Source organism: Narcine bancroftii, chromosome 5 (genome assembly GCF_036971445.1).
Source record: "Narcine bancroftii isolate sNarBan1 chromosome 5, sNarBan1.hap1, whole genome shotgun sequence".
In the NCBI taxonomy this organism is placed as follows: domain Eukaryota; kingdom Metazoa; phylum Chordata; class Chondrichthyes; order Torpediniformes; family Narcinidae; genus Narcine; species Narcine bancroftii.
In genome coordinates, this window is record NC_091473.1 from 165,030,480 (window position 1) to 165,058,204 (window position 27,725).

A 27,725-nucleotide genomic window follows, 5' to 3' on the forward strand; every position below is an offset into this window, starting at 1 on the left:
TACAGGCGTACTGTGGAGTGACTGGTTGCAACACTGTCACGTACGGAGGTGCTTAAGATAAGAAAAAAACCTCCAGAGGGTTGTTAACTCAGCCTGCGACATCACAGGCACTAAAACCTCACTCCATCTTGGGCATCTACAAGAGGAGGTGTCTTAAGAAAGCAGCCTCTATCCTTAAGGGCCCCCTACAACCCAGATCATGCCCACTTCACTTCTCTACCCTCAGGAAAATGATGCAGGAGCTTGAAAATGAGCACTCAGCAGTACTAGGGCAGCTTCTTCCCCTGTGGTATCAGATTCCTAAATGGACAATGAACCACAGACACTATTTCACTTTTTGTCTTTTTATTTTTCTTGCACTGTTTTTATTTGTAAGGTGGTTTATATAAATATTTGCACTCCTGATGCTGCTGCAAAACAAAAAAATGTCATGACATGTTCATGACGATAGATTCTGATTCTGGAAGCAATTTTTCCTTGACTACGGAGGCTTGAACTGAAGTTCACAGTTTCAAAATAAAGTGTTTGATATTGATGATTGAAATAAGGAGAGATCTTTTCATTCAGTGCATTGAGAATCGAATTCTGTGTCCTATCAAGCTGTGAATGCTCAGTACATTTAAGAGCAGATTCTTTCATAATTTTTAGGCACGAAGAGATGAAGAATAAAATTAACCAGCGTCACATTTGAAAGTGTACAATTAAGCAAAGCTTCTGAAAAAGCACATAGAATTCAAGGTTTTAAAACTGTTACCCTGGAATCCTGAAGCAAGGAAATTGTGTTGAATCTTTATAATTCATTCCAAGGCCTGAAGTAAATCCATTTCAAGTGTTTGTATTTTAGAAAGAGTCATTGTCAAGCTATTCATAAAGTGCAAAAGATGAATGACACCAGAAATTAGGTACTTCAGTTAGATAAAGTGGTGGAATAATTTGCTTTGCAACAGGGAGGATGAAGAATGTATTTAATTGAGGTGTTTAAAATTATGAGGGATTTTGATTTAAAAAAGTTATTTTCACCAGTAGAAATGTCAGTAAGCAGAGGATACTCATTTAAAATATTTGAGGAAAAATTCACAGGTGTGAAAAACTGCTATTTAAAAAAAATACCCAGCACTGGAATCCATTGTGTGAAAGGATGGTAGAAGCAGGTGAATAATGCCTTTCAAATTGGATGCCTACTTAAAATAAAATGCAGAACAATGTGGAAAGATGAGCAGGACTAATTGTAGGTCTTTATAAAAGCTGGTGCAAGCACAATGGAGTAAATGATCTCCTGCGCTGTGATGTTAAGAATAAACTGTCACATTTTGAATTGCTCTTTATTACTCAATGAAATGTAATGGAAGATGTTTTTTAATATAAAGGGAAATTACTTTAATATTAATTTATAATAAAAACTAAACCATGGAAATGATATTGCTGGAGATTGGAAAAGAATAATATGTAATTTATTTTACCAAATGTAGTTTTCATAAACATGAAAAGTATTATTACCAAATTTATGCAAGTTGCTGCAGAATCTTTTTTGAATGATACCTGCCTGAATTTTCTGGAATGGGCTATAACAAACTATTTTGTTGTTTTCATTATTGGTTTCACCAACCAATATCAATCACAATTTCCTGCTTATTTCACGTGCAATTTTCAAAACTTGAAACATGGACAAGTGGAAATCAGTATTAAACAAAGGACACTTAGTGAATTTGTATTTGTAAAATTTGTCATTTCACCTCGCTACTTTTATGATTAAACATTGAAACTAAATTTGCAAACATTTCAAAATTCGATCTTTTAAGGCTGGAGCTGTTTAAGTGATCAGTGCAGTTCCTAGTAAGCAAAATAATAATTCCAAATGAATTGATTAAAACTCCATCAATTACAAACTTTTTGCAATACTCAACTTTAAATCATTCAGCAAAAATCCATTGTTACTGCTGACATTTTGTTTTGCATGAGGAAAAGTTTGTTATTAATCATCAGTGATTTTCAATGCATGTTCATATATCTGGCACAAATAAAATAAAGTAACTCCAGGTTTAATGTGAAAACTGTCAATTAAACCCTTCAGCCTATCAAATCTGTGTCAGCTCTGAACGGCATCTCCCATTTGTGGTGTAACACTATTGGCAGGTCATCGAGCAGGCCAATGATGTCACGGGGCGGGATTTCTGCATCCAGGAGAGTTATGCGCCTGGCGGGCTCAGGAGCAGCCCGCGATGCCTGCGCATGTGGATATTCACCAAGGCTATGTTAAAATAAAGCAAGTTATGAACGCAACTCCAGCCTCGAGGTAGTTTTTATTACGAGCATGTTTGAACCCAACACAGCATGGTGTCAGAAGTGGAGCTTTGAGCCACAGAGAGAAGGACGGGCAGCGAAAGAGTAAAAGTGAGAGAGATGAGCTGAGATGGAGAACAGGCCTGAGCATGTGGAGACACCCCAAATGGTAGCGGCGGCACCTCCAACGGCGACTTTCATGAAATGAACCTCCAGAAACCCTCGACTTCTCAAAGCCGCAGGAGCGGGGGAAGTGAATAAGAAGATTCGAGCGCTTCAGACTGAAAAATAATGTAAATAATTCCTCTGAAGCTAACCGGGTGAATACGCTAGTATACTGCATGGGGGTCGAGGCTGACGACGTGCTACGGGGCCTAGACTTAATGGGCGTGCAGCAGCAGCTGTATGATGTAGCATGGAGAGGGTTTGATTATTATTTAGTGCCTAAGAAGAATGTAATTTACGAATGGGCAACATTTAACAAGAGACTGCAGGATCAGTAGACACATTCATTACAGCCTTGTATGTACCGGCAGAGAACTGCGAATATGGGGATCTGCACGACGAACCTTTACATGACAGATTAGTACTGGGTCTAAGAGATTCGTCACTGTCGGTGAGGATGCAACTCGACAAAGACCTCACCCTCATGAAAGCAGTCACAATGGCTGGACAGTCAGAGGAGATAGAGCAGCAGCAAACTAACTTGTGAGAAATTTGTGCAAGCAAACAAGCAGGAGACACAGTGCAACTTAAGAGAGGAAGACAGCAGACGTTTAGAGGGGAGGGGCAGACACCTGGACAGCAAAAAGTTAAGACGATGACGCAGAGCAAAGTAGAGCGCAAGACATGCCCCAAATGTGTTCCACCCAGCATTTCAATGCCCAGCTAAGAGGGCAGAATGCCACAATTGCGGCAAATGAGGACGCTACGGAAAAGTCTGTAGTCAACCTGCATGGTGAATGAGGTAGTGGAGGACATGGACGGTTTGTTCCTTGGAGAAATAGCATCTGGCAAGGAGCCCTGGATGGCCGACATTAATGTAGGAGGCACCAAAGTGACCTTCAAAATCGATACAGGGATTGATATTCCAGCCATTCCCAAGCAAGTGTTCAAAAGAATTATACCCAGAGACGGAAAGCTAGGAAAAGCACAGAAACCACTCTACGGTCTGGGGAGAGTGAAATTGATGGTCCTGGGATCAGCAAAAGAAACACTCATGCAGAGAGAGGATCACCACAGAAGAAGTGTTCATGGTGAGACTTCCAAGTGGCACTGTTGAGCAGACCAGCTTCGATGAGACTCCAGCTAGTGGCCAGAGTGGACACCGTAGACCAAGAGATGATCAGAAAGACATACCCCAAACTTTGCGACAGACTCGGGCTAGCACAGAAGCTGTACGTCATTAAACTCAAGCTTGATGTGAAACCATTTTCACTGAAAGTATCTCGAAGTGTCCCATTACTGCTCATGGGCAAAGTGAAGAGAGAACGTGAAAGAATGGAGAAGCTTGGAGTCATCAGCCACGTAGAGTAACCTACAGAGTGATGCTGTGGCATGGTGGTAGCAGTGAAAAAGAATAAAGATGTTTGCATTTGTGTGGACTTCACACCCTTGAATAGATCAACGTGCAGAGAAAAGTTTATACTACCTTCAGTGGATCAAACCCAAGGCATGTTCACTGGTGCACAATATTTTACGAAGTTGGAAGCGAACATGGGATTTTGGCAAATTCCTTTCTCCAAAGAATCAGCTCTCTCACGCAATTCAGGTGTTACAATTTCAACTGCCTACCCTTTGGTATCTCCTCTGCACCTGAGCACTTCCAGAACAGAATGGTGACTGAGGTTACCGCAGGCCATAGGAACGATATTCTCATCTGGGGGACCATGAAGGACCAACACGACGTGAGGGTCCATGCAGTCCTAGAACAAGCAGAAAAGGCAGGGGTCACTCTCAACATGGCAAAGTGTGAGTTTGGAAGGAGGCAGGTGAAATTTCTGGGATATATCATCTCAGCAGATGGCATGAGACCAGACCCAAACAAGACAAGAGCTATGCAGGACATGAAGGAGCCAACAAATATTTGTGAGCTCAGAAGTTTCCTTGGTATGGTGAACCAACTAGGTAAGTTCATACCAAACCTGGCTGAAAAGAACAAACCACTGAGAGACCTGTTGTCCAAGAAAAACCAGTGGAGCTGGGGACATGAGCAACAGAGGACATTTAGTAACTGCGAGTGAGATCTTTCATCCACGCCGGTACTTGTATAATCCAAATAGGGAACTGAGAATATCAACTGATGCTTCATCATATGGACTGGGAGTGGTATTACTACAGAAGGATGGAGACGATTGGTCACCAGTCGCTTATGCTTCCAGAACAGAGTAATGGTACGTGCAGTTGGAAGAAGAGGCATTGGCACTGACTTGGGCTTGCGAGCGATTCAAGAGTTTTATTTTGGGACTGCATTTCATGTTGGAGACAGACCACAAACTTCTGGTGGGTCTGCTAGGTGGGCAAGCAATGGATTTGCTGCCGCCAAAGATGCAGAGGTTCAGGATGAGGCTGATGAGATACTCATACACACTTGGGAAGAACCTCACAACTGCAGATACACTCTCTCGCTCCCTACTACAGGATGGAACCACGAGTGCTGACAAAGACACCAATATCTATGTCGAGACAGTGATGGAAAACCTCCTAACGAGCGACAAATACCTCACAGAGCTCTGAGAGCAACTATGCACTGATAGTGTGTGTGTGCAGGTCATGAAATACTGCATTGAAGGATGGCCAGACAGAAACCAGTTACAAAGACCAGTCAAACTCTACTGGCAAGAGAGGGCTGTTCTGAGAGTGCAGAATGGACTACTCCTGCGTGGTAAGAGCTTAGTTATTCTGGCTAACATGTGGAACAAGGTACTCGAGAAAATACACGAAGGCCACCAGGAGGTTGTAAAGTGCTGGGAGCATGCCAACCAAACTGTGGTGATCAGGTCTGAGTAATCAAATAAGTGAGATTGTCTTGAGTTGCAGAGTGCATCCAGGAAACAGAACTGTTGATGCTGAGTAAATTCCCTGACAGGCCACGGCAAAAACTTATTCATTCTTGGAGAGAACACATACTTATTAGTGGTGGACTATTTCTCGAGATTCATAGAAATTGCCCAACTCAGCCTGACACCAATGTAATTATTCATTTAAAATCGATGTTTGCACGGCATCGCATTCTAGAGACGTTAGTAAGTGACAACGTTCCACAATTCTCTGGAAAAAAACAGGATGGCAATAAAGTTGACTTCTCTGTTTCAGTTAGCCCCACCTCTCTATCTATCCCTATTTCTCCTTCCCTCTAACACTCTCTCCTTTCCTTTCCTCCAGATCTGCATTCACAGAGCTACTCCCTCCCCCTATCAATGAGCACATTTCCTCTCCTGTCCTATTCAAGTCAAATTTATCATCTTTTGTCGGTTGGTCTTCTCCCAGCCTTTTCATTCAGATGCTTGCCTGCTTTTTACTCATTTCTTGAAGGAGGGCTCAGCCCTGAAATGTCAGTTACTTATTGTTCCGGTCGCGTACTTACCTTTGTCAGGAGGAGGAGAGTATCAGGATCAGCCGTGTGGCGGTGAGCCAATGAGAAGGTCAGAGGGGTTTAGCTGGGTGGACTGCAGTTGCCATATCTTTACATCTGATGGACTCTGAAACCTGCTGAGTTCCTCCACCATTTTTGTGCTTTTACTCCAATTACAGCATCTGTAGACTTTAATGTTTCATTCTTCCCATCACCCGATGCACGATCAATAACTTCAAAGACTGGAAGGTGTAGAGAAACTGATAGGCTTTTATTCACAACAGACTGGATGTCCATCCATGCTGGTTGACTATCCTGGACTGAGGAAGGGAATGTGATACAGTCGCCTTTATTCACGACTGTGGGAGGAGCCTCAGGCTTAGTCAGCAAGGCGTGTGTCCTAGCACATCCAAACATATATCCAAACCACAGTCACTCCTTGTTTTTAAAGAGTCCAGCGGGGTGAAGTAAATTAAAGTTCTTACAGATTAAGTTTTTTGGATGGTCTGGCCTGCCATTGCAACCTTTGTAGTGCCAGCTCCAGTGCAGATGTTGAGTCTTGGTTGGTCTGGGACACCTGAATGTTGCCATCAGCAATGGCTCGGTGTATGCATGGTGCCGGATATGATGTCATCTGTTGGGGCAGGGGTAACATGCCTTGACGTCAGTGCATCATGGATAGTGGTAGATAAAGGGGGTGCGGGGTGTTCAACAATGATCTCGGTGGCTCCTGAAGGCACCAGATCCCAAACAGAAACCGTGTTCTCACGTCCATCATGGTACGCCACATAGGCATATTAGGGGTTGGCGTGGAGAAGATGGACCCTTGCTTGCTTCCGAAGTGGGACCGGCCATGGGAACATCAACCAGGACAGCATCGTGGTCCCTGAAGCGGATTTACTGTGGAAGGAAAAATTCCTTTCATGTTGAGTGGCATTGATGGCAGTACACAGGAGTGATCTGATTGAGTGGAGCATATCTTGCCAGCGGGAAACTGGAAGCCCTCTAGACCTCAGGGCTCAGTGGATGGCCTTCCAGATGGTAGTGTTCTCCCTTTCCACCTGCCCATTCCCTCAGGGATTGTAGCTAGTGATCCTGCTCATGGCAATGCCTCTGGCCAGCAGCTACTGACGCAGCTTGTCACTCATAACAGAGGGCTCCCAGCCACTATGGATATAGCAGGGGTACTCGAACAGGGTGAAGAGGTGAAGAGATTGCACAAGGCCTTGATAACTTTGGCAGTGGTCACATTCGGTCAGAGGATAGCAAATGGGATACATGAGTACTTGTCAATGATGTTGAGGAAGTACATATTGCGGTCAGAGGAGGAGAGGGGCCCCGTGAAATCAACACTCAGGTGTTCAAAGGGATGGGTGGCCTTTATCAGGTGCATTCTGTCTGGTTGCTGGAAGTGCGGTTTGGATTCCGCACAAACCTGGCAATTTCTGATCACGGTCCTGATCTCCTCACTGGAATAAGGTAAGTTGTGGGCTTTGATAAAGTGGTAGAACCTGGTGACCCCAGGATGCCAGAGGTCGTTGTGGTCATTGTCCATGGGATAGGGCATCTGGAGGTTCATTAAGTTTCCTGGCCCAGAACAAGATATCATAATTGTAGGTGGAAAGTTCAATTCTCCACCTCAACATCTTGCCATTTTTGATTTTACCTCGCTGCTGATTTTTGAACATGAAAGCGACTGTACGTTGGTCAGTCAGCAAGCTGAATCGTTTAGCCGGCAAGGTCGTGTCTCCAATGCCATACCACCTCGACAATGGCCTGGGCCGCCTTCTTGACCGAAGAGTGTTGGATATTGGGGCCCTGGAAGGTGCAGGAGAGAAAAGCTACAGCTCTGCCCGTCTAGTTAAGGGTAACAACCAGGGTGAAGTCAGACTCATTCCTCTCCAACTTGAATGGGGTAGGTTTGTCCATTGCGTGCATAATGGCCTTGGCAATGTCTGCCTTGATGCGGCTAAAGGCCGTACAGGCCTTAAGCATCAGGGGAAAAGAGGTGGATTTTATGAGGGGGTGGACCTTGTCTGCATAATTGAGGACCCACTAGGCACAGTAAGAGAAAAAATACCCACGCACCTTTTCAGAGCTTTTGAGGCTGTGGGGAAGGGGGAGTTCCAAAAGAGGGTGCATGCACTCGGGATCGGGGCCAATAACTCCATTCTCTATGGTGCAGCCAAGGATAACAAGGCAAGTAGTGCGAAACATACACTTATCCTTATTGTATGTAAGGTTAAGGAGTTTAACGGCCTGGAGAAATGTTTGGAGATTGGCATCGTGATCCTGCATGTCATGGCCACAAATGGTGACATTGTCCAGATATGGGAATGTGGCTTGCAGCTTGTACTGGTCTACTATGTGTCCATCTCCCGCTGGAAGACCGAGACCCCATTGGTGACTCCATAGGGAACCCTCAGGAAATGGTAGAGATGGCCATCTGCTTTAAAGGCAGTGTATTGGCCATCCTCTGGGTGGATAGAGAGCTGGTGATATGCTGACCTTAAATTCATAGTGGAGAATACCTGATATTGAGCAATTTGATTTTCCATGTCAGATATGTGGGGGAGAGGGTACACGTCTAGCTGCATATATTCTATGAATAATCTTACTGTAGTTGATGACTATTCTTAATTACCACTATTTGGGCTCTCCAGGGGCTGGTGCTGACATCAATGATCCACTCATTGAGAAGCTGCTGCATCTCCAACCTCATAAAGGCCCTGTTCCCGGTATTGTATCACGTACTTTTGGTGGCAATGGGTTTACAGTCAGGGGTGAGATTAGCAAACAGCGATGGATGGATACTCTTGAAGGTTGAAAGGCTGCAGGTCGTGCACAGTGGGCAATCAGCGGGTTGCTGACTGCAAACGATGAGAGGAGAGGCCAGGTGGTTTCTGTGGGTGGAGTGCAGCGAGTAATTTTTTTTTTAATGCTGGTTACAGACACTGAGGGGGTGGGGGGGGGGGAAATGGGGCCCATTGTACTCCATCGTGACACTCTTAAGGTGGCATTAAAAAATCCTTCCCCAGCAGTACAATAGCACAAAGCTGCAGCATCACAAGGAGTTTAAAGTCTTTGGAGTCTATACCCAATGCAATCGGAGTCATTGCGCAGTAGCTGTAGACATCTGCCATTTGGGACCTTGTGGTTTACTGGCTTTACCACAAGGGAGTAGCACTCCACCGTGTTGGGGTGGATAAAGTTTTCTATGCTCCCACTGTCAAACAGGCAGCTCGTCACGTGACCTTTTACCCCAATGTCCACCATCAATCTGGTGAGTCGGTGAGGGCTCCCCTGGTCTAGCGTGTTGGAGGCCAGTGTTGAGTCATTGTTGTGCTCTGTCGATATGGTGGAACGTTTGGGCGTTCGGTTCCAAGATAGTGGTCCCCATGGCCCGCACACGACGCTGCTGGGTTGGGAAGATGGCAACCCCCAAGGCCCAAACGTGGCCTTACATACCTTCACATAGTGTCCGTTCTTCCTGTAGTTAGCGCCAACTGGATTTTTCACTGGGTAGCATTTTTTTGCTAAGCTGCAGAAGTAGCACTTCGGGTGCTCATGGACTACAGCGGCCGCTAGCAGGATGTGGGGATGTGCCACAGGCTGGCGGCCCTCCCAGTTCTCACAATGACAGCACCCACAGTAACTGTGAGGTGGCTGCATTGTAGGCTGAGTCCGCGTCCATGTTTTGGAGGGCTGCCTCTTAACGTGTCCGCTAGCTCAATTACTTCTGGAAATTGTGCTAACCTTGCTCCAGCAGTCTCTGCTGGATGTTGCTGGATTTTATGCCCATGACATAGGCATCTCTGATCAAGTCCTCCATGTTCACAACGGCCATCACAGTCTTGCAGTCGCAGGCCCGTCCAAAAGCTATCAGGGCCCGAAAGTACTCAGAGCTCAATTCTCCAGGTCACTGTTTACAAGTAACCAGGAGGTGCCTAGCATAGAACTCGTTTACCTTCCTCCAGTACTGCCTTTTTTGTATGACCATTCCTGCTGGGTTCAATTGGTGTCTCTGATCATTGAGTATATCAGGAGCTTGACCCAGGACTTGCAGCTTATCGTCCTTTGATCGGATGATAGCAGAGGAGGCCTGCAGGAATATTTTGAAGCTGCACCATCAATAACTTCAAAGAAGTGGTCGAGAAACTGATAGGCCTTTATTCACAACACATTGGATGTCTGTCCATGCTGGTCGGCTGTCCTGGACTGAAGAGGGCGCTGTGGCACAGTCAGCAAGGGCGTGTCCTAGCACATCCAAACATATATACAGTGGTTTACCACACCCAGCCTTGAAAATTATTTTCACTCAATTATTTAGTTCCCTTTCAGAATTCTGATTGATTCTACTTCCACTGCTTGTACAGTTTCAGATCATAACCTCTCCCCAAGTGTAAAACAAAAAGATTTTGTTCACTTCTTGCTTTTTTTTGGCTCATTACTTAAATCAGCCATTCACAACCTTTTTTGGCTATGCCCACTCATCAGGATTCTGCTCAGAGTTTATAGGCCCTCATCCCTGTGAAGCAGTTAGGTTTGGTTTCTTCTGTACAGGCAGTCCCCGAGTTATGAACGAGATCCATTCCCAGGTCTGTCTTTTAAGTCGAATTTGTAGGTAAGTTGGAACTTGCTGCACGGGGCAGTTTTTAAATTATTGAAAAGGCTTTGAGCCTTTTCTTGCACTAAAGTCCAGGCTAACAGGCAGATTACACTAATTTTGATTGTCAACTTTAATGTTAATGGCAACATAATCTGACTCAAAATGGTGGACGATGCTCTCCTCCCCTGAGCTGATGAACCACTGAAGCCACGCATAGTATGGTCGTAAGTAGAGTTGTCCATAAGTCAGATGTTTGTAACTCGACGACTGCCTGTATTGTGTTGCATAAGGTGAAAAGAGAACAAGGCTTTTACTTGAATGTGCTGTGGGCTCTGAGGTACCATAAGGCACCCATTAAGAACGGTTGATTTTAAACTAATGCTTAAACTGTCTGCTCAGAGAAACATCTCTCTCTCTCTCTCTTTCTGTTTATTTTCTCTAAACTGTCATAATCTTGAACATCTCTGTGATGTCACCTCTCTTCATCTTGCTCCCAGAAAACCCCCATCTTTTTTATTTTAATCCTTTAGCTGGTCCCTTGTAAATATGATTTCAAAGTTCAAATATATTGTCAGAATACATACATGACATCACATACAACCCTGAGATTCTTGTACTGTGGGCCAGGCAGAATATCTAATTACCAGTAACTGTAAACTGTACTCAAGGAACAAAAGAACAGTTAACAAACTGCAAATATAGGAGAATAAGTATTCAGTTATAAATAATGAGCAAAATATGAGTCCTTAAATGAGTCACTGAATGGGTGTTGTTTATGAGTCTGATGGTTGAGGGGCAACAACTCTTTATGAAACTGGAGGTGTGAGATCTCTGGCACTTGTACTTTTCTCCTGATGGCAGCAGCAGGAGCAGAGAATATCCTGGGTAGTGTAGATCCTTGATAATTACTGCTGCCCTCTGACAGCAACGTTCTGTGTTGATGTTTTCAATGGTGGTAGAGTTTTGCACTGGGCTGTATCTATTGTTACGGAGTCCAGAGGACCCCAAATCCAGCAGCAATAGATATGAACCACAACATAGGGTTATTTAAACAAAAGTAGTTTTTAATTATATTTGAACAAGAAAACAGAATTAAACTTTAACTTTACTTAACCTACCTAACCCACGTAATCCCCCCTCTAATACTAAGCACAGGTGTGTGTAATTTATATTTAAGATTAGAAAAGTTCTTTGGATCACAGTCCAATCTCACTGGTTGCAGGCAATTCTTGTACTGTGCACAGAAGTTAGCATTAACAAAGTTCACCAGTCTTTGGTGCTGAACAAGCAAATGGTTACCACTCAGGAGGGTTCTTGCTGGCCTTCAGAGAGAGATTCCTCATCCAGGACATCCACAAATGATTCCTTCTCAGTCAGTGTTGCTGACGAAACTTACCACCTTCAGGGTTCTCCAGAAGATCCTCTTTCTTTCAGGTCACTTTTTAGACCACCAGTCTTCTCCTTTAACCAGGCAGCCTTCCAAAGTTTGCCAGCTTATCCCTCTGGAATTGATTTCTGTATCTCCTTCTCTCTCACTCCCTCCCTCTCTGAGAGCAAAGCTGTCTGTGCCTGCCTGCAAAAATCACATCTTCTTCCAGGCAAGATGCCGTTGCTACTTTGTTGCTTTCTACAAAAAGCATTCTACAAAAGTCCTGGAAGATTCTGTGTTTTAAAATGACATGATCCACCACACATCTTTAGAAGTTTCCCAAGGCTTCGGCTGATATACTGAACTTTCACAAACTCCTGAGAAAGTAGAGGTGCTGACGAGCTTTCTCCACAGTGTGTTGGGCGCAGTACTGGTTCTCTGAGATAGTGACTCCCAGGAATATAAAGTTGCTGACACTCCACCTCTTGTCCCCCAATGATTACTGGATTGTACACCTCTGATTTTCCTTTACTAAAGTCTACCATAAGCTCCTTGGTCTTGGTAACATTGAGTGAGCGGTTATTGTTAGAACACCATTCAGCCAAGTTTTCAGTCTCCCTCCTGTATGCTGATTCATCACCCCCTTTTTATACAATCCTCAATGGTGATATCATCAGTGAACTTGTAAATGGTAGTACTGTTGCACTGTTACCAAGCCAAACAGTACCAGAGGTGAGGAAATTCAAGATCTAATTGCACAGTGGGGTATTGAGGCCCAGGTCTTGGAGTTTTCTGGTTAGTTTTTAGGGGATGATGGTGTTGAATCCTGTATTGCATGCATCTTTGCTGTCCATGTGTTCCAGGGTTTGTGAAGAGCTAGTGAAACAGCATCTACCGTTGACCTGTTGCTGCAGTAGGCAAATTAGAATGAATTCATATTGCCACTCAGATAGGAGCTGATATGCTTCAACACACTTCATTACTGGGTATGTGAGTGCCTTCGGTCAATAGTCATTTATGCAGGTTACCATGTTCTTGGGCACTGGTACGAATGAAGCCTGTTTTAAAAAGATGGATGCCTTGCCCTGAGTACACAAACCCTCAGCATCCTCTTGAATCCTGGCTGCGATACCTGGTTCGGATGAGCCAGTGTCCAGCAGCGCAGGCCATCCGGGTCCCCCATTCTCAAGTCATCTTCAGCTACTGAGCCCCTCCCAAGTCTGCAGGTCAACTTCAGATACTGACACAGGAGGATCATCAAGAGAGAGGTAATGGTTCCTCCTTTCTCTGGTGGTCAAATCAGGTATAGAAATCTTTGAGCTCATCAAGGAGTGAAGTTTTGCTGTCCCTTATTGCACCAAGCTTGACTTTGTAGCAGTTTATGTCATTTAGGCCACAGCTGTCGGGTATCCTTTGTGTTTCTATACTCATCTGGAGGTGACTTTCCGCAGGTTATACCTGCACCTTTTGGATAATTCTTGATCTCTGCACTCTCTCAGAAAGTTCCGAATTTCATTGTTCATCCACCTTGGGGAAAACTCTGAATGATTTAGTTGGGGGCACAACTGTTTTAATGAAGTCCGTAATAACCTTGGTGTAATGTTTCAAGCCCTCAGCTGAGTTCTTGAATGCAGCACAATCCAGTCCTGCAACCATTCCTCAGCCTTCACAACCACCTTCTGGCTCTCCAGATCTTTGGAGCCTTGCTTTTTAAATCCTGTCTGATCACTGCCAAATGATCCAACTTACTAAAATGCAGTATGCTTTCCTTGTCTTAGTGTACTAGTGATCATAATTGGGCAGGATTTCTACACTGTCCCTTTTGGATCTTTGCTTTTGGCTCATCATCCCCAGATTAGTTCTGATCAGAGCAATGCCAGGTCCAGCCACTGGTACATTGTCCATGGGCTTGCAATTTTTTCCTCTGCTATATTCCACCACCTACAAGCAGTACCTTCCTAATTTCAACCACATTGTTTCACTCTGAATTATCTTCACCATTAAACTTTTGACTGCAAGTTCTTCATCCTTCCTCCAACCTCCACAGCCCACTCTGTCCAGTCCCTTGATTATTTCATTCCCAGCTGTTAAACTCAAAGGCCAATGCTCAGTCATCTCTGTTCCAGAGAAAACAGTCCTTCATCCCAGCAACTATTCTCAAAAATCTTTTCTGCCTTCATATCTTTTCAGGGATAACAACTTTCAGAGCCCAATTTTTTTTTAACTTCTCATTAACTCTTGATGATGTCATTGGTTCTGACATATACCGTGACTCAATTTCCCCTATTTCCCCATGCAAAATGTCATGCGTTATGTTCATTTAAAAAATTTTATTTATAAATTTTAAATTGCAGTAATAGTTACATTACATTCAATGCCAGAAATTATTTCAAAAAATTATACATGGTTTATATAATCCCATCTCCCCTCCCCCAACCCTTAGAAAAAACGAAAAGGAAAAAAGCAAAACCAGAGGATGCCAAGAAATAAAACATTTATACCACAAAGTCTTTTTGGAGGTTACCAAGAAAGGGAGGTCTTCAGAGAGTCTTTTAAACACACAGACCCAAATTTTATAACTTTAGGCGCCATATTTTCCAAAAGACATGATGTTTATCTCGCAGATTACAATTAATCTTTTCTAATGATATACAACTGCAAAGTTCTGCGTGCCATTTTTCCATACCTAAATCTATTTCTGACTTCTGTGATATTGCTGTACATTTCCTAGAAACTGCTAAAGCAATTAACACAAATTCTGTTTGATATATATTTTAATTTTAGTCTTATAACCTTAATATTACTCAATAAAAATAACATTGGATCCTGTTGGAATTTGACCCCCATAATTCGTTCCAGAAAATTACCTACCTCTAACCAAAATTGTTTAACTTTAGGACATTGCCAATTTGAATGCAAGAAAGTTCCAATCTCAGATTTACACCTAAAATGTAAATATGATTTAGCAGGATTTAATCTATTTAATTTTTATGGAGTCAAATGTATTTGATGTAAAAAATTATTTTGGACTAATCTATATCTTACATTTATAATTTAATAGATATTTGGAGGAGATTAAATCCTAGAGAAAGGTGTGGTGGTGCTATGGCGGCACTACAACACCCAGGAGGCATCGAACCGGCCGTGTGACCTCAGTGCATGATGACGTCTGCGAACGTCGAGGGCATGATTCTGGCTTTTAAAAGGTTGTGTGGGTGATGAAGAGTAAATCCATTTGATTCATTCTAGAAACATCTTGTGTGGTTATTTTGTCGTGTCCACTGCGATTCCAGTGGCCACAATTGGTGATCCTGACCTTTGCTTGGTGCAGATTTTCTTCGGGCTCATTCATTCCTTGTCGACTTAAAAGGGCGTTGGCTAATAGATGGAACTACTTTTCAGTCTATTCCTCTGGCAGACACCTATACCCGTGTTCTGCGCCTTCAAACTTTAGGTAAACCAGTGGATGAATTCTCCAAGTTGTTGGACATTTCCCTGAGATTACTCTTCTATAATTTTCTGCCTCCACAGCAAAGTACGGTTTTACTCATTGCATTTGTAGTAAGGGCCCTCCTATCCATGCTAAAGCGTGGCACTTGTCTCCAGAGAAGCTGCGCTTAGCTAAGGAAGAGTTTGTCAAGATGAAGGAACTAGGCATAATTCGTAGGTCCGACAGTCCCTGGGAGTCTCCATACATATGGTCCTCAATGGAGGATGGCAACCATGTGGAGATTACAGGCGGCTTAACGATGTCATCATCCCGGATTGTTATCCGATACCTCATATTCAGGATTTCTCGGCTAATTTGCATGGAGCAAAGATCTTCTCCAAAATAGACTTGGTGCATGGCTATCACCAAGTACCAGTAGAGTCAGACGACATTCCAAAAACAGCAATAATGACCCCGTTTGGGTTTTTCGAATTTTTATGAATGCCACTCTATCACTTCAATGGGTGGTGGTTGCTTTAGGACGTGGTATGACCAATGTCTTCATTTACCTCGATGACATTTTAGTGGCCATTGGGACAAAGGAAGAACATTTGGAACATCTTTGTACACTTATATTCATCTTCAAAAATTTGGACTGACCATCAATCTGGATAAATGCATTTTTGGACAAGAAATGATTGATTTCAGGAAGATGCGACTCCGCTGCCATCCAGAGTTGAGGCCATTGCCAAGTACTCAAGACCTGCTATGGTTAAAAGCCTGCAGGAATTCTTGTGAATGGTAAATTTTTACTGTTGGTTTCTTCCAGGAGCAGCTCATATCATGAAGCCTCTTTTTGATTTCCACCATAGTATGGTTACAATCCGGCAATAAAGAACAAAGAACCTTGATTTCGACTCAGTCTGGTGTTTGACTCACTCATTCATGAACAAAGCAGACCTAACATATGTTACACCATAGTATGGTGGAAACATTTCATCGCCATCTCAAGTCAGCCTTGATGTCTCAGTTAGAGGGCCTGAACTGGGCTGATGAGCTGCCCTGGGTATTACTGGACATTAAAACAAGTCTAAAGGAGGACCTCATGTACAGGGCTCAAGTACGACGCACTGTTGGTTGTTCGTTCCCTTCCATTCCAACTCCAACTTAACATTTGCATTTTCCAAGGTCGCAGAACCCTGGTCAGCTCGACAACAATAGCAATTATCATTCATTTCAGAATTTTCCACAAAAATACTACATATTTCTGGAAAAGATAATGTAGTAGCTGATGCACTTTCCCACTCTGCTCCACTCGAGGATTCATCTATATATTAAGGAATTGACTACACAGCTTTGGCCACGGCCCAAGAACATGACCAGGAGATGAATGCTTATTGGACTGGAATCACGAACCTGCACTTGAAAGATGTCCGGTTTGGAGTTGATGGCAAACTACTCTTCAATGATCTATCAACGGGACACCCAAGCCCAGTAGTTCTGGCATCATAGAAATGTCAATTATTCAACTCTGTACATGGTCTCTCACATCCATCAATTAGATCAATCGTTTGTATTGTTTCAGACAGATTCATGTGGCATGGTCTTAAAAAAGACATTACACAAATGGCGAGATCCTGCATTACCTGCCAAAAAGCAAAAGTTCAGTGGCATACTAAAGCACCACTGCAGTCCTTCCCAGCAGTTACTCGGCATTTTGCTCATGTCCACGTGGACATCATTGGTCCGCTTCCTATTCCAAGAGGATACCATTATAGTAATAGACAGGGTTACACAGTGGCCCAAGGTCATACCTATGGTAGGTGCTACTACAGACACTTGTGCTCAGTTCCTTGGTGTCTCATTTTGGTTTACCGGTGCATGTTACTTCCTCACTGTGGTCAGCCTTGTCTTGTTTGCTCGGTACAGCAATTCATCATATGAATGCCTTTCATCCCCAGGCCAGTGGAATGGTGGAAAGATTTCATCGACATCTCAAGTCAGCCTTGATGTCTCAGTTAGAGGGCCCGAACTGGGCTGATGAGCTGCCCTGGGTATTACTGGACATTAGAACAACTCTAAAGGAGGACCTTACGTACAGAGCTCATGTGCAATGCACTGTTGGTGGTTCCAGTGGTGTTTGGTCCCTTCCATTCCAACTCCAGCAACGATCCTAAGGAAATGTTGTCCAGGTTAAGGGAGACAGTATGAAAATTGACCCCTATACCACCATCGTCACATGGAGAACACTCTTGTACCTGAAGACCTCAAAAACTGCGAATATGTCTTCATCCGAAGGGGAAAACTTGGTCAATCTTTACAGATGCCCGACAAAAGGACCTTATAGGATACTCAAACAAACTAAGTTGACTTGTGTTTTGGTCATTGGAGGGAACCCACAGTCTTTCACTATTGACAGGCTTAAACCAGTTCATGTGGACAAGTCTTCTCCACTGCAACAGCCATTACAAAGGTCAACAGCCTAAAAGACAGACAAACTTTTCTGCCAGTTCTGGAGGGAGGTGGTGGCATGTAGCGGCACTATGGGGCACTACAACCCCCCAGGAGACATCGATCTGGCTATGTGACATATCAGTGCGTGATGATGTCAGTGCGTGATTCTGGCTTTTAAAAGGTTGCGTGGGTGATGGAGTGGCCTTGAGTCCATAGTCATACATTATTTGATCCATCGCCTTCTTGAAGACAGAGATCCCATTGGTGACATCAAAGAAGTGGAAGAGGCAATTGTCTGCTTCAAAGGCAGTGTAAGGGCTGTTCTCCGGATGAATTGGTAGTTGGTGGTATGCCGACTTGAAGTCAATGGTTGAGAAGAGCCAGAACTGGGTGATCTCGTTTACCATGTTGGCAATGCGGGAAAGTGGGTAGGCATCCAGCTGGGTGAAACGGTTTATGGTCTTGCTGTAATCGATGACCATGCAGTATTTCTTTCCACTCTTTTAACCCCCACCTGTGCCCACCAGGGCTGGTGCTGGGTTCTATGATCCCCTCTGCCAGAAACCGTTTGACTTCTGCTTTGATGAAGGCTCTGTCCCCCGAGGCTGTATCGCCTGTTCTTGGTGGTGACTGATCAGGGGTGGCAGTAGAACCTGGAGGGTAGAGAAACCAGAGGTTGTGTCAGCAGCAGAGACTTCTTGGCAGGTCAAAGACTCACTCCAGCTCCCACAGGACCAGCATGTACTCATCGACTGACTCACCGAGCATTTGTCTCTGACTGCACGGGAGGAATCTGGCATAGATGATATTCATTGGGGTCCGATACTGTTCCTGCAGGAGCTCCATTGCAGCCGAATAGGTGCAGCCCCTTATCATCTGGAAGATTCAGTGGCCGACCTGAGCGAAGAGTCATTTGTCTTCCTCACTCTGCACGTCTTTGCGTCTCATGAAAGCGTTGAGGCAGAGCAATCATTGATCGAATTTGACTGAGGACTCCCGATCTCTAGGGTGTCAGTTTATCTGCCCGTATTGCCTTGTCCATGGCCCAAAAATTTAAGGTGATTAAATTGTAGCGCTATCGATCAACCACATTAGACAGAGAGTTGTAATTAATTGGTTGTAATCACCTTAAGGCAGCAACATATCTCACATGTTGGTGGCCCATTTCCAAGGCAGGTGCAGAGGGAGGAGTTTGGGCGTAACAGCCTTTATAGGGATTTCCGGGAGGGAGGAGTCACAGGTTCAGGGGACGGGCCAGCTCATATAATACATACAATACAGTGGTTGCACCACAGACATAAAATGTCTCAGCTTCTATTGCAGCACAAATGGAAATCATGTCACAGCTGAATACTCACATAAACTCAAACTGTCACCTTGCAATCTCAGCCCGCTGCCATCAGAGCCTCAGAATCTGATGTTAAAGGGACTTGCAGGGTGTCACAACAGCCCCTCCTCTGACAGATTACTATAACTGGTGAAGCATTCCTTCGGGGAGAAGCAATAGTTCCAGTGAACACATATCTCCTGTCTCTCTGAGCATGGCAATTCTAATCAGTACATCATTGTCACTCCAGTCATGGCCTTGCAATTGCCTGTCAACCATTCAGCCAATGTTGTGGCACCCAGTGCAGTCTGGTTTTCCAGAACAGTACTGCCTGAGTTTGCCTCCAAAGACACTGAGCCATCACCCCAGTGAGCAGCCTTCTTCCAGCCATCCTGCAGACACTGGGGTTATCCTCTGGAGGATCAGTAAGACAGACCCTCACAAAGGGATCACAAGGGTAATTAAGTTGATTTTTCGATGCATTATCTTTGCTGCAGCTATGAAATATAGCGGAAAGAATTTATTTTGCCTAGATTTAGAATTAAAGGTGAATTGTAGAGAGAGAGAGAGATATGTGGTAGTGGACCACAATATTCAGGACAACTGCATGTTTTAATTCAACACTTTACCTGAGACATTCAGCTTCAATGCTTAAGACTTCAATGTTGTAAGGTTGCTTTTATGGCCATGATATATTCTGTTGTTGAAGATATCAAAATATTTTCCATCTCTTAAAAGAAAAACACCATTTATTGAAACATTTATTTCAGTTTATAAATATTTGCAGTCTAAAGAATATGAAATGGGGAAACCCGGGAAGAATTGCATTAGCTTGCATTCTAAAGTAGAGGTAACATCAATCTGACATCCATTATCGTGGAGCTAAGTCAATTTGTATCCACTTAACGAATTCTACTTCAAACAACGTGGCTTCCCTTCTACAACCGTCACTCGGTCCTCACCTACATATCCTCCATTACCCACACATCTTTCCTCCCTCCACCCCACATCCAACAAGGACAAGTCAAGTTTATTATCATCTGAATGTACTAGTACAACCCAACAAAACAGTGTTCTCCCGTCCTTGGTGCAAAACACTCCACAGGCACACAACCAGATATAACATACATGCAGACAAATAATACATATGCAGGACAACTATCACATCTATAAAAATAAATAAATAAATATTGCTCTGTACAAATGAGTCTCGGATGTTTAGTGTGAACGGTTCCTTTGGTCGTTCAGGATTCTCACTGCTAGTGGGAAGAAGTTGTTCCTCATCCTGGTGGTGCTGGCTCTGAAACTCCTGTATCTCTTCCCTGATGGGAGCAGCTGAAAGATGCTGTATACAAGATGGGGGGTGGGGTTAGGGAGAGTCCACAATGATTTAGCGTGACCTTTTCAGACAATGATCCAGATAGATCATGTTGATGGAGGGGAGGGAGACTCCAGTGATCCTCTCTGCCACTCTTATGGTCCTGTGGATTGACCTCCATCCATTTCTCTACATCTGTCACCCCACCAGCCTCTGCATCCAACGTATCCTCTGCCATTTCCACCACCTATATGTGATCCCACCACCAGATACATAGACCCCTCTCCTCTCTGCTTTCTGCAGGAACTCCTCCCTCCATGACATGCTCGTATCCTCGTCGACTCCCCCCTCCCCACCAATTGCCTCCTTGGCACCAACCCCTGTGACCACAGGAGATAGAACCATAGAACATTACAGCACAGAAACAGGCCCCTTCAGCCCCTCGAGACTGAGCCAAACCAATTATTTTGCTAGTCCCAATGTCCTACACCCAGTCCATTGCCCTCCATACCTCTTCTATCTATATACCTATTCAAATTCCCATTAAATCTCAAAATCGAGCCCACATTCTCCATTCAGCTGGCAGCTCGTTCCACACTCCCACCACTCTCTATATAAAGAAATTCCCTCTCATGTTTCCCCCCCCCCCCCTCGAAACATGTCTCCTTTCACACTTAACCCAATTAACCTTTCCCTGTAACTCAGTTATTTCACTTGTGAATCTACCAGGGTCATCTACTGCAACCAGTGCTCCCATTGTGATCTCCTCAACATTGGAAACACTGGATACAGACTGGGAGATTGCTTCGTTGAGCATCTCAGATCTGTCCATCGCAAGAAGCCTCTAAATAGTATAGTCTTTTCCTCCCCCCCCCACCCCCACCCTTTCTCTCTGTCTCCTTTCAGAACCAAAATCAATTCTCACATTTCCTCTTATCGTATTGAATTAACACTTTTTGTCTGTTGGTCTGTACTTCCCCCTCCCCCTCCCACCTCCCTTCCTTTCTCCAGCCAGGCCATGCCCTCTTCATTCTGCTGCCGTCGGGTAATAGGTATAGGAGTTTAAAGACGAGCACTCAACGTCACAAGGACAGCTTCTTCCTCACTCCTATCAGATTCCTGAATAGACACTGCCTTACTTTTCATGCACTTTTATAGTTATGTTGTATGATGGTTATAATATGAATATTTTTCACTCCTGATACTGCTGCACAAATTTCATGACTGGATCATGACAGTAAATTCTGATTCTGAGAAGCCATTATGAGGCTGAAAAACAAGAATAAAACCATAAGAGTCATTGCCAAAACCTTAGGATTACCAAAATCAACTGTTTGAAACATCATTAAGAGAAAAGAGCTTACTGGTGAACACAGTAATCTCAAAGGGTCCAGGAAGCCAAGGAAGACTGCTGTTGACAGAATAATTCTCATCATAATGAGGAAAAGTCCCCAAACACCAGTGCAACAGATCAGAAACACTCTTCAGGAGGCAGGTGCCGATGTGTCAATGACGACTGTTCGCAGAAGACTTCATGAACAGAAATTCAGAGGCTACACTGCAAGATGCAAACCACTTGTTAGCCAAAGAAACAGCATGGCCAGATGGCAGTTTGCCATGAAGTATTTAAAAGAGCCTGCAGAATTTTGAAGATCGATCTTGTAGGCAACTGAGACCAAGATTAACCTATATCAGTGTGATGGCAAGAGCAAAGTGTGGAGGTGTAAAGGAACTGCCCAAGGTCCAAAGCATACCACCTCGTCTGTGAAACGTGGTGGGGGTGTTACAGCCAGGGCATGTATAGTTGCCACAGTTATTGATGCACTTATCTTCATTGATGATGTAACTGCTGATGGCAATAACAAAATTAATTCTGAGGTGTATAGAAACATCTGCTCAAGTTCGTGCAAATGTCTCCAAATTCATTGGATGGTGCTTCATCCTACAGCAAGACAATGATCCCAAACATACTGCTAAAGCAACAAAGGAATTTTTCAAAGCTAAAAACTGGAAAATTCTTGAATAGCCAAGTCAATCACCTGATCTAAATCCAATTGAGCATGACTTCCATATGCTGAAGAGAACACTTAAGGGGACGAGAACACTTAAGGGGACAAGTCCCCAAAACCAGCAGGAGCTGAAGATGGCTGCAGTAGAGGCCTGACAAAGCATCAGCAGAGAAGATAGTCAGCACCTGGTGATGTCTATGAATCACAGATTTCAAGTTGTCATTGCATGCAAGGGATATACATGAAACTGCTAAGAATAACTAATATACTGTACATGCCATTGCCATGTCTCAAATATTATGGTATCCTGAAATTAGGGGACTACATATAAAAAGTGCTGTAATTTCTACATGGTCAAACCAAAATGTGTACAAATAGCCTTTAATAAAATCTGGAATGCGCACTTTAATTACATGTGAATTGTTTGATATTTGCCCCTGTGCTCCACAGTTTTAAATTTATAAAGGGGAAAAAATACATCTTTGTCCCAAACATTATGGAGGGCACTGCATACTGCTAACCAAAATAGTTTGCTTTGCAGAAGCTGTTCATTTTTAATAACCTGATCTTTCCCATCCCAATGCTGTAGGAGACCATGAAGACTCGACCATTTTTTTTATCAAATAGAAGGTTTATCTTAAGGGAAATCAATTTCCATGTGTGGAGAAGAAGCATGATTACAAGGTAAATTGTAATTTCAGTAATAAAAGCATCAGCCCAGAGAGAGGAGTCTCTGAAACTTGAGTTTTTCCTCATGTGGCACATTGTGACTCCACTTTTGCTTTTATATTTGCGGAAAGTAATGATAATTATCAATGGTCATTAAAATATTTTTTAATATCATGAACTAGACAAAATTAGATCACAGCAAGAATATTGTGTGCACTTTTAATCATCTTACCTGGGAAAAAAAGAAATAAAATTATGCAGAATAAGTTCAGCAAGTACCTGATATGACAGTTCCATCGTTTTGAGCATCAAGAGTATCAAGTTCCTTGGAGTGCACTTGGCAGAGAACTTCACATGGTCCCTTAACAGAAACTCCATAGCCAAGAAAGTCCAGCAGCACCTCTGCTTCCTGCAAAGGCTGAGGGATGATCATCTCCCACCCTCCATGTACATTCTACTGAGGATGTATCGAGAGCATCCTGTACAACTGCATCACTGTCTGGTACCTCCTCGGACTGCAAGAACCTTGGGGGCTTCCTTCCTACCATGGAGGACATTAACAACACTCGATGCAGGTGAAAGGCAATAAACATTGTGAAGGACTCCACAAGGAAACTGTTCTCCCTTCTTCCATCTGGTAGGAGATACTGCAGCACTCAGCACCTTACATTGAGTTTGGGCAACAGCTTTTTCCCCCAAGCCATCAGACTCCTGAACTCCCAGAACATTTGGAGATGGGGTATTATAGACTTTTAATGTATGTCTTAATATTTTAATGTGCTTAACTTCTATTCTAACATATTTATGTAAGTTTGCTCCGTGTTCCTAGAGAAATGCTCTCGTCTTTTATCGTGTGAGCATGGTATGAACAATAAAGTTGACTTGACTTTGACTTGAATTCCCTTTTTTTTGTATAATTTCTTTATTAAAATCAATAAAAATATTTTAAAATGCCATATTTCAAAATCAACCCTCTTTTAACGTGTTTGGGTAATATTTAAAAAAATTATAATGTAAAATGATCCTAGACTCTTCTGCAAGGACAGTTCAGGCAGTTAGGCACTAGGTTGAAGGACAGGATCTCCAAGGTTATGATCTCAGGATTGTTACCTGTGCCACATGCTAGTGAGGTTGGAAATAGGAGGATAATGCAGGTTAACATATGGCTAAGGACATAGCACTGGAAGGAGGGATTCAGGTTTCTAGATCATTTCTCTTCTAGAAAATGTGGGACCTGTTCTGACAGGATGGTTTGGATCAGAATCGGAGGGGGACTAATATCCTTGCTTGAAGGTTTGCTAGTGCTGCTCTGGTGAGTTTCAACGAGATTTGCAGGGGGATGGGAACCAGAGTGCCAGAGCAGATAGAGGACTGGAGGAGGGAAAATGTGATGTGAAAATGTCATTTATCGTTAGAAGTCAACGGGTTGTACGTGGCAGAAATTTTCTAAAATGCATTAATTTCAATGAGCTTAGAGTGTGGATTGGCATGTGGAATTATGACATTGGGGCCATTAGTGAAACTTGGTTGCAGGAGCTCAATGTTCAGGGCTTCCGTTGCTTTAGATGCGATGGAACAGGGGAGTGGTGGTGGTTGGGGAGGAGTAGCATTGCTCATCAGGGAAAATATCACAGCTGTGCTCAGGCAGAACAGACAAGAGAGCTCATCTACTGAGGCTATATGGGTGGAGCTGAGGAATGGGAAAAGTATGAACACACTCATGGAGTTGTATTAAAGACCGCCCAATAGTCAATGGGAATTGGAGGAGCTAATCAGTAGAAGGGTATCAGACAGCTGCAGGTAACGTAATTTTCCACATATTGACTGGGACTCCCATACTGTAAAAGGGGTGAATGCCTTGGAGTTTGTCAAATGTGTTCAGGAATTTTTTATAAATCATTATGTAGAAGAACCAACTAGAGAGAATGCAATACTGGATCTCCTATTAGGGAATGAGGCAGGATAAGTGACAGAAGTATGTGTAGGAGAACATTTTGGGTCTAGTGATCATAATGCCGTTAGTTTAAAATTAATTATGGAGAAGGATATGTCTGGGCCTCAGTTTGAGATTCTAGATTGGAGAAAGGCCAATTTTGAGGAAATGAGGAATGATCTAGAATGCATGGATTGGATAAGTTGTTTTTGGGCAAGGATGTGTGAGGTAAATGGAGGACCTTCAAAGGTGAAATTTTGAGAGTTCAGAGTTTGTATGTTCCTGTCAGGATTAAAGGCAAGGTTAGTAGGTATAGGAAACCTTGGTTTTTGAGGAATATTGGGGATCAGGTTCGAAAGAAGATAAGGGTATATAGCAGGTATAGGCCACATTGATCAAATGAGGTACTTGAGGAGTATAAAAATTGCAAGAAAAACCTCAAGAAAGAAATCGGGAGGCTAAAAGAAGACATGAGGTTGCTTTGGCCGACAATGTGAAGGTGTATACAGGTGTATTAAAAGCAAAAGATTAGTAAGGACAAAATTGGTCCCCTTGAAGATCAGAGTGTATGGAGCCAAATGAGATGGGAGAGATCTCAACTTTTTTTTTCATTAGTATTCACTCAGGAAACTGACAGAGAGTTGTGGGAAGTAAGGAAAAGAAGCAGTGAGGACATGGAACCTACACAGATTAAAGAGTGCTGGCTGTCTTAAAGCAAATAAGGATGGATAAATCCCCATGACCTGACAAGATATTCCCTCGGTCATTGAAGGAAACTAGTGTAGAAATAGCAGAGACTCTGGCAGAAATATTTAAAATGTCCTTCGCCACAGCTGTGGTGCCAGAGGATTGGAGAGCAGCTCATGTTGCTCCATTGTTAACAAAAGGCTCCAAAAGTAACCCTGGAAATTATCGGCCTTGTGTCAGTTGTAGGTAAAGTATTGGAAGGTGTTCTAAGAGGTCGAATATATAATTATTGGGATACTCAGCATGGCTTTGTGAGTGGGAGTTTGTGTTTAATCAGTCTTCTAGAGTATTTCAAGGAAGTTACCAGGAAAATTGATGAAGGAAAGGCTGTGGATGTGTCTACATGGATTTTAAAGTCCTTTGAAAAGGTCCCACATGGGATGTTATGAAAGTTCAGACACTGGGTATTCCACAGTGGCTGGACTGGATTCCACAATGGCTGGATGGGAAAAGCCATAGAGTTGTGGTGGATGATTGCTTCTCAAATTGGAGGCTTGTGATTAGTGATGTGCCTAAAGGATCGGTGCTGTGACCATTTTTGTTTGTCATATATATCAATGATCTGGATAATAATGTGGTAAATTGGATCAGCAAATTTGCAAATGACACTAAAATTGGAGATGCTCAACCAAAGAAGGTTTTCAAAGCTTGCAGAGGGATCTGGACCAGCTGGGAAAAAAATGGGCTAAAAAATGGCAGATGGAATTTAATGCAGACAAGTGTGAGGTGTTGCATTTTGGAAGGACAAACCAAGAAAGGACTTACATGGTGAATGGTAGGGCACTGAGGAGTGCTGTAGAACAGAGGGACCTGGGAATACAAATACATAATTCCCTGACAGTAGAGTCACAGGTGGATAGAGTTGTAAAGAAAGCTTTTGGCATATTGGCCTTCATTCATCAAAGTATTGAGTGTAGGGGTTGGGATGTTATGGTAAAATTATTTAAGACATTGGTGAGGCCAAATTTGGAGTATTGTGTGCAGTTTTGGTCACCTAACTACAGGAAAGATATCAATAAGATGGAAAGAGTGCAGAGAAGATTTACTAGGATGTTGCATGTACTTCAGAAACTGAGTTATAGGAAAAGATTAAACAGGCTAGGACTTTATTCCCTGGAGTGTAGAAAAATGAGTGGAGATTTGATAGAGGTATTTAAAATTATGAAGGGGATAGACAGAGTAAATGTAGGTCAGCTTTTTCCACTGAGGGTAGGTGAGATACAAACCAGAGGACATGGGTTAAGTGTGAAAGGGGAAACATTTAGGAGGAATATGAGGGGGAACTTCTTCACACAGAGAGTGGTGGGAGTGTGGAATGAGCTGCCAGCTGAAGTGATGAAAATGGGCTCAATTTTAACACCAGAAGAATTTGGACAGGTACATGGATGGGAGAGGTATGGAGGGCTTGTGGCCTGGTTGCGGTTCTAACATTTTTTTACTTTGAGAATGTAGAAAATTTAGAACAAATGTAGGTATTGGTTAAAAACTGAGATTACGTAGAATATTTCTTTGATGTGTATCAAGGATCAAATGGATTTACTGTACAGTCTTTTGGATCTTCACATGTTCCTATTTTTGTGTGATATGATTACAGTCAGTGTCATCAAGAGATTACAATTTCCAGAAAGAAGTTCAAGTGTGGCTGGTGTGCGATTCTATCTGTAACAATCTCCATATTAGAGAATCGTGTTGATAGATGTAATTTCAAAAATGGATCTTGCCTTATGTGGTTTTGAAAGCAGGATACTATTTTTTTTCTTTTTGTTCAGTGATTTTATTGATTGGATTGGCTCTTTTCTTCATACCTGGGAAAAAAACAGCTGCCAACAGAAAATTCAAAGGACTTGGGAAATTCCCTTGCCATCCCACAGATGCTCAAGCAGGCCTGGTGAGGATTTTTAAGTAAGCGTCTTAATGTCAATTTGAATGGAAGGGAGGCAGTTTTAATGGGCAAATCATTATACTACTTAGTTGCAGATTTCAAGAGCAGATGGATTAATGTTTCT

General features: G+C 43.1%; 1 protein-coding gene across 8 annotated transcripts in view; it reads left to right on the top strand.

The window, feature by feature from the left end:
- The window catches only part of cfap20dc (CFAP20 domain containing), a 345,044-nt gene that overhangs the window by 225,325 nt on the left and 91,994 nt on the right, over nt 1-27,725 (top strand). The window contains exons 13-14 of one of the 8 annotated variants that reach the window (XR_011357998.1): nt 14,894-15,038; nt 22,960-23,039. The exons of 5 other annotated variants lie outside the window; for them this stretch is intronic. Coding sequence is in view for 2 of the 3 variants with exons in the window: in XM_069939548.1 (XP_069795649.1) it covers nt 14,894-14,911 (18 nt within the window). In the remaining variant the exon portion in view is untranslated. Of the gene's footprint in view, nt 1-14,893; nt 15,054-22,959; nt 23,040-27,488; nt 27,562-27,725 lie in introns of those variants that run through there. 2 more of the 8 variants (XM_069939549.1, XM_069939548.1) reach the window with 2 other exon arrangements.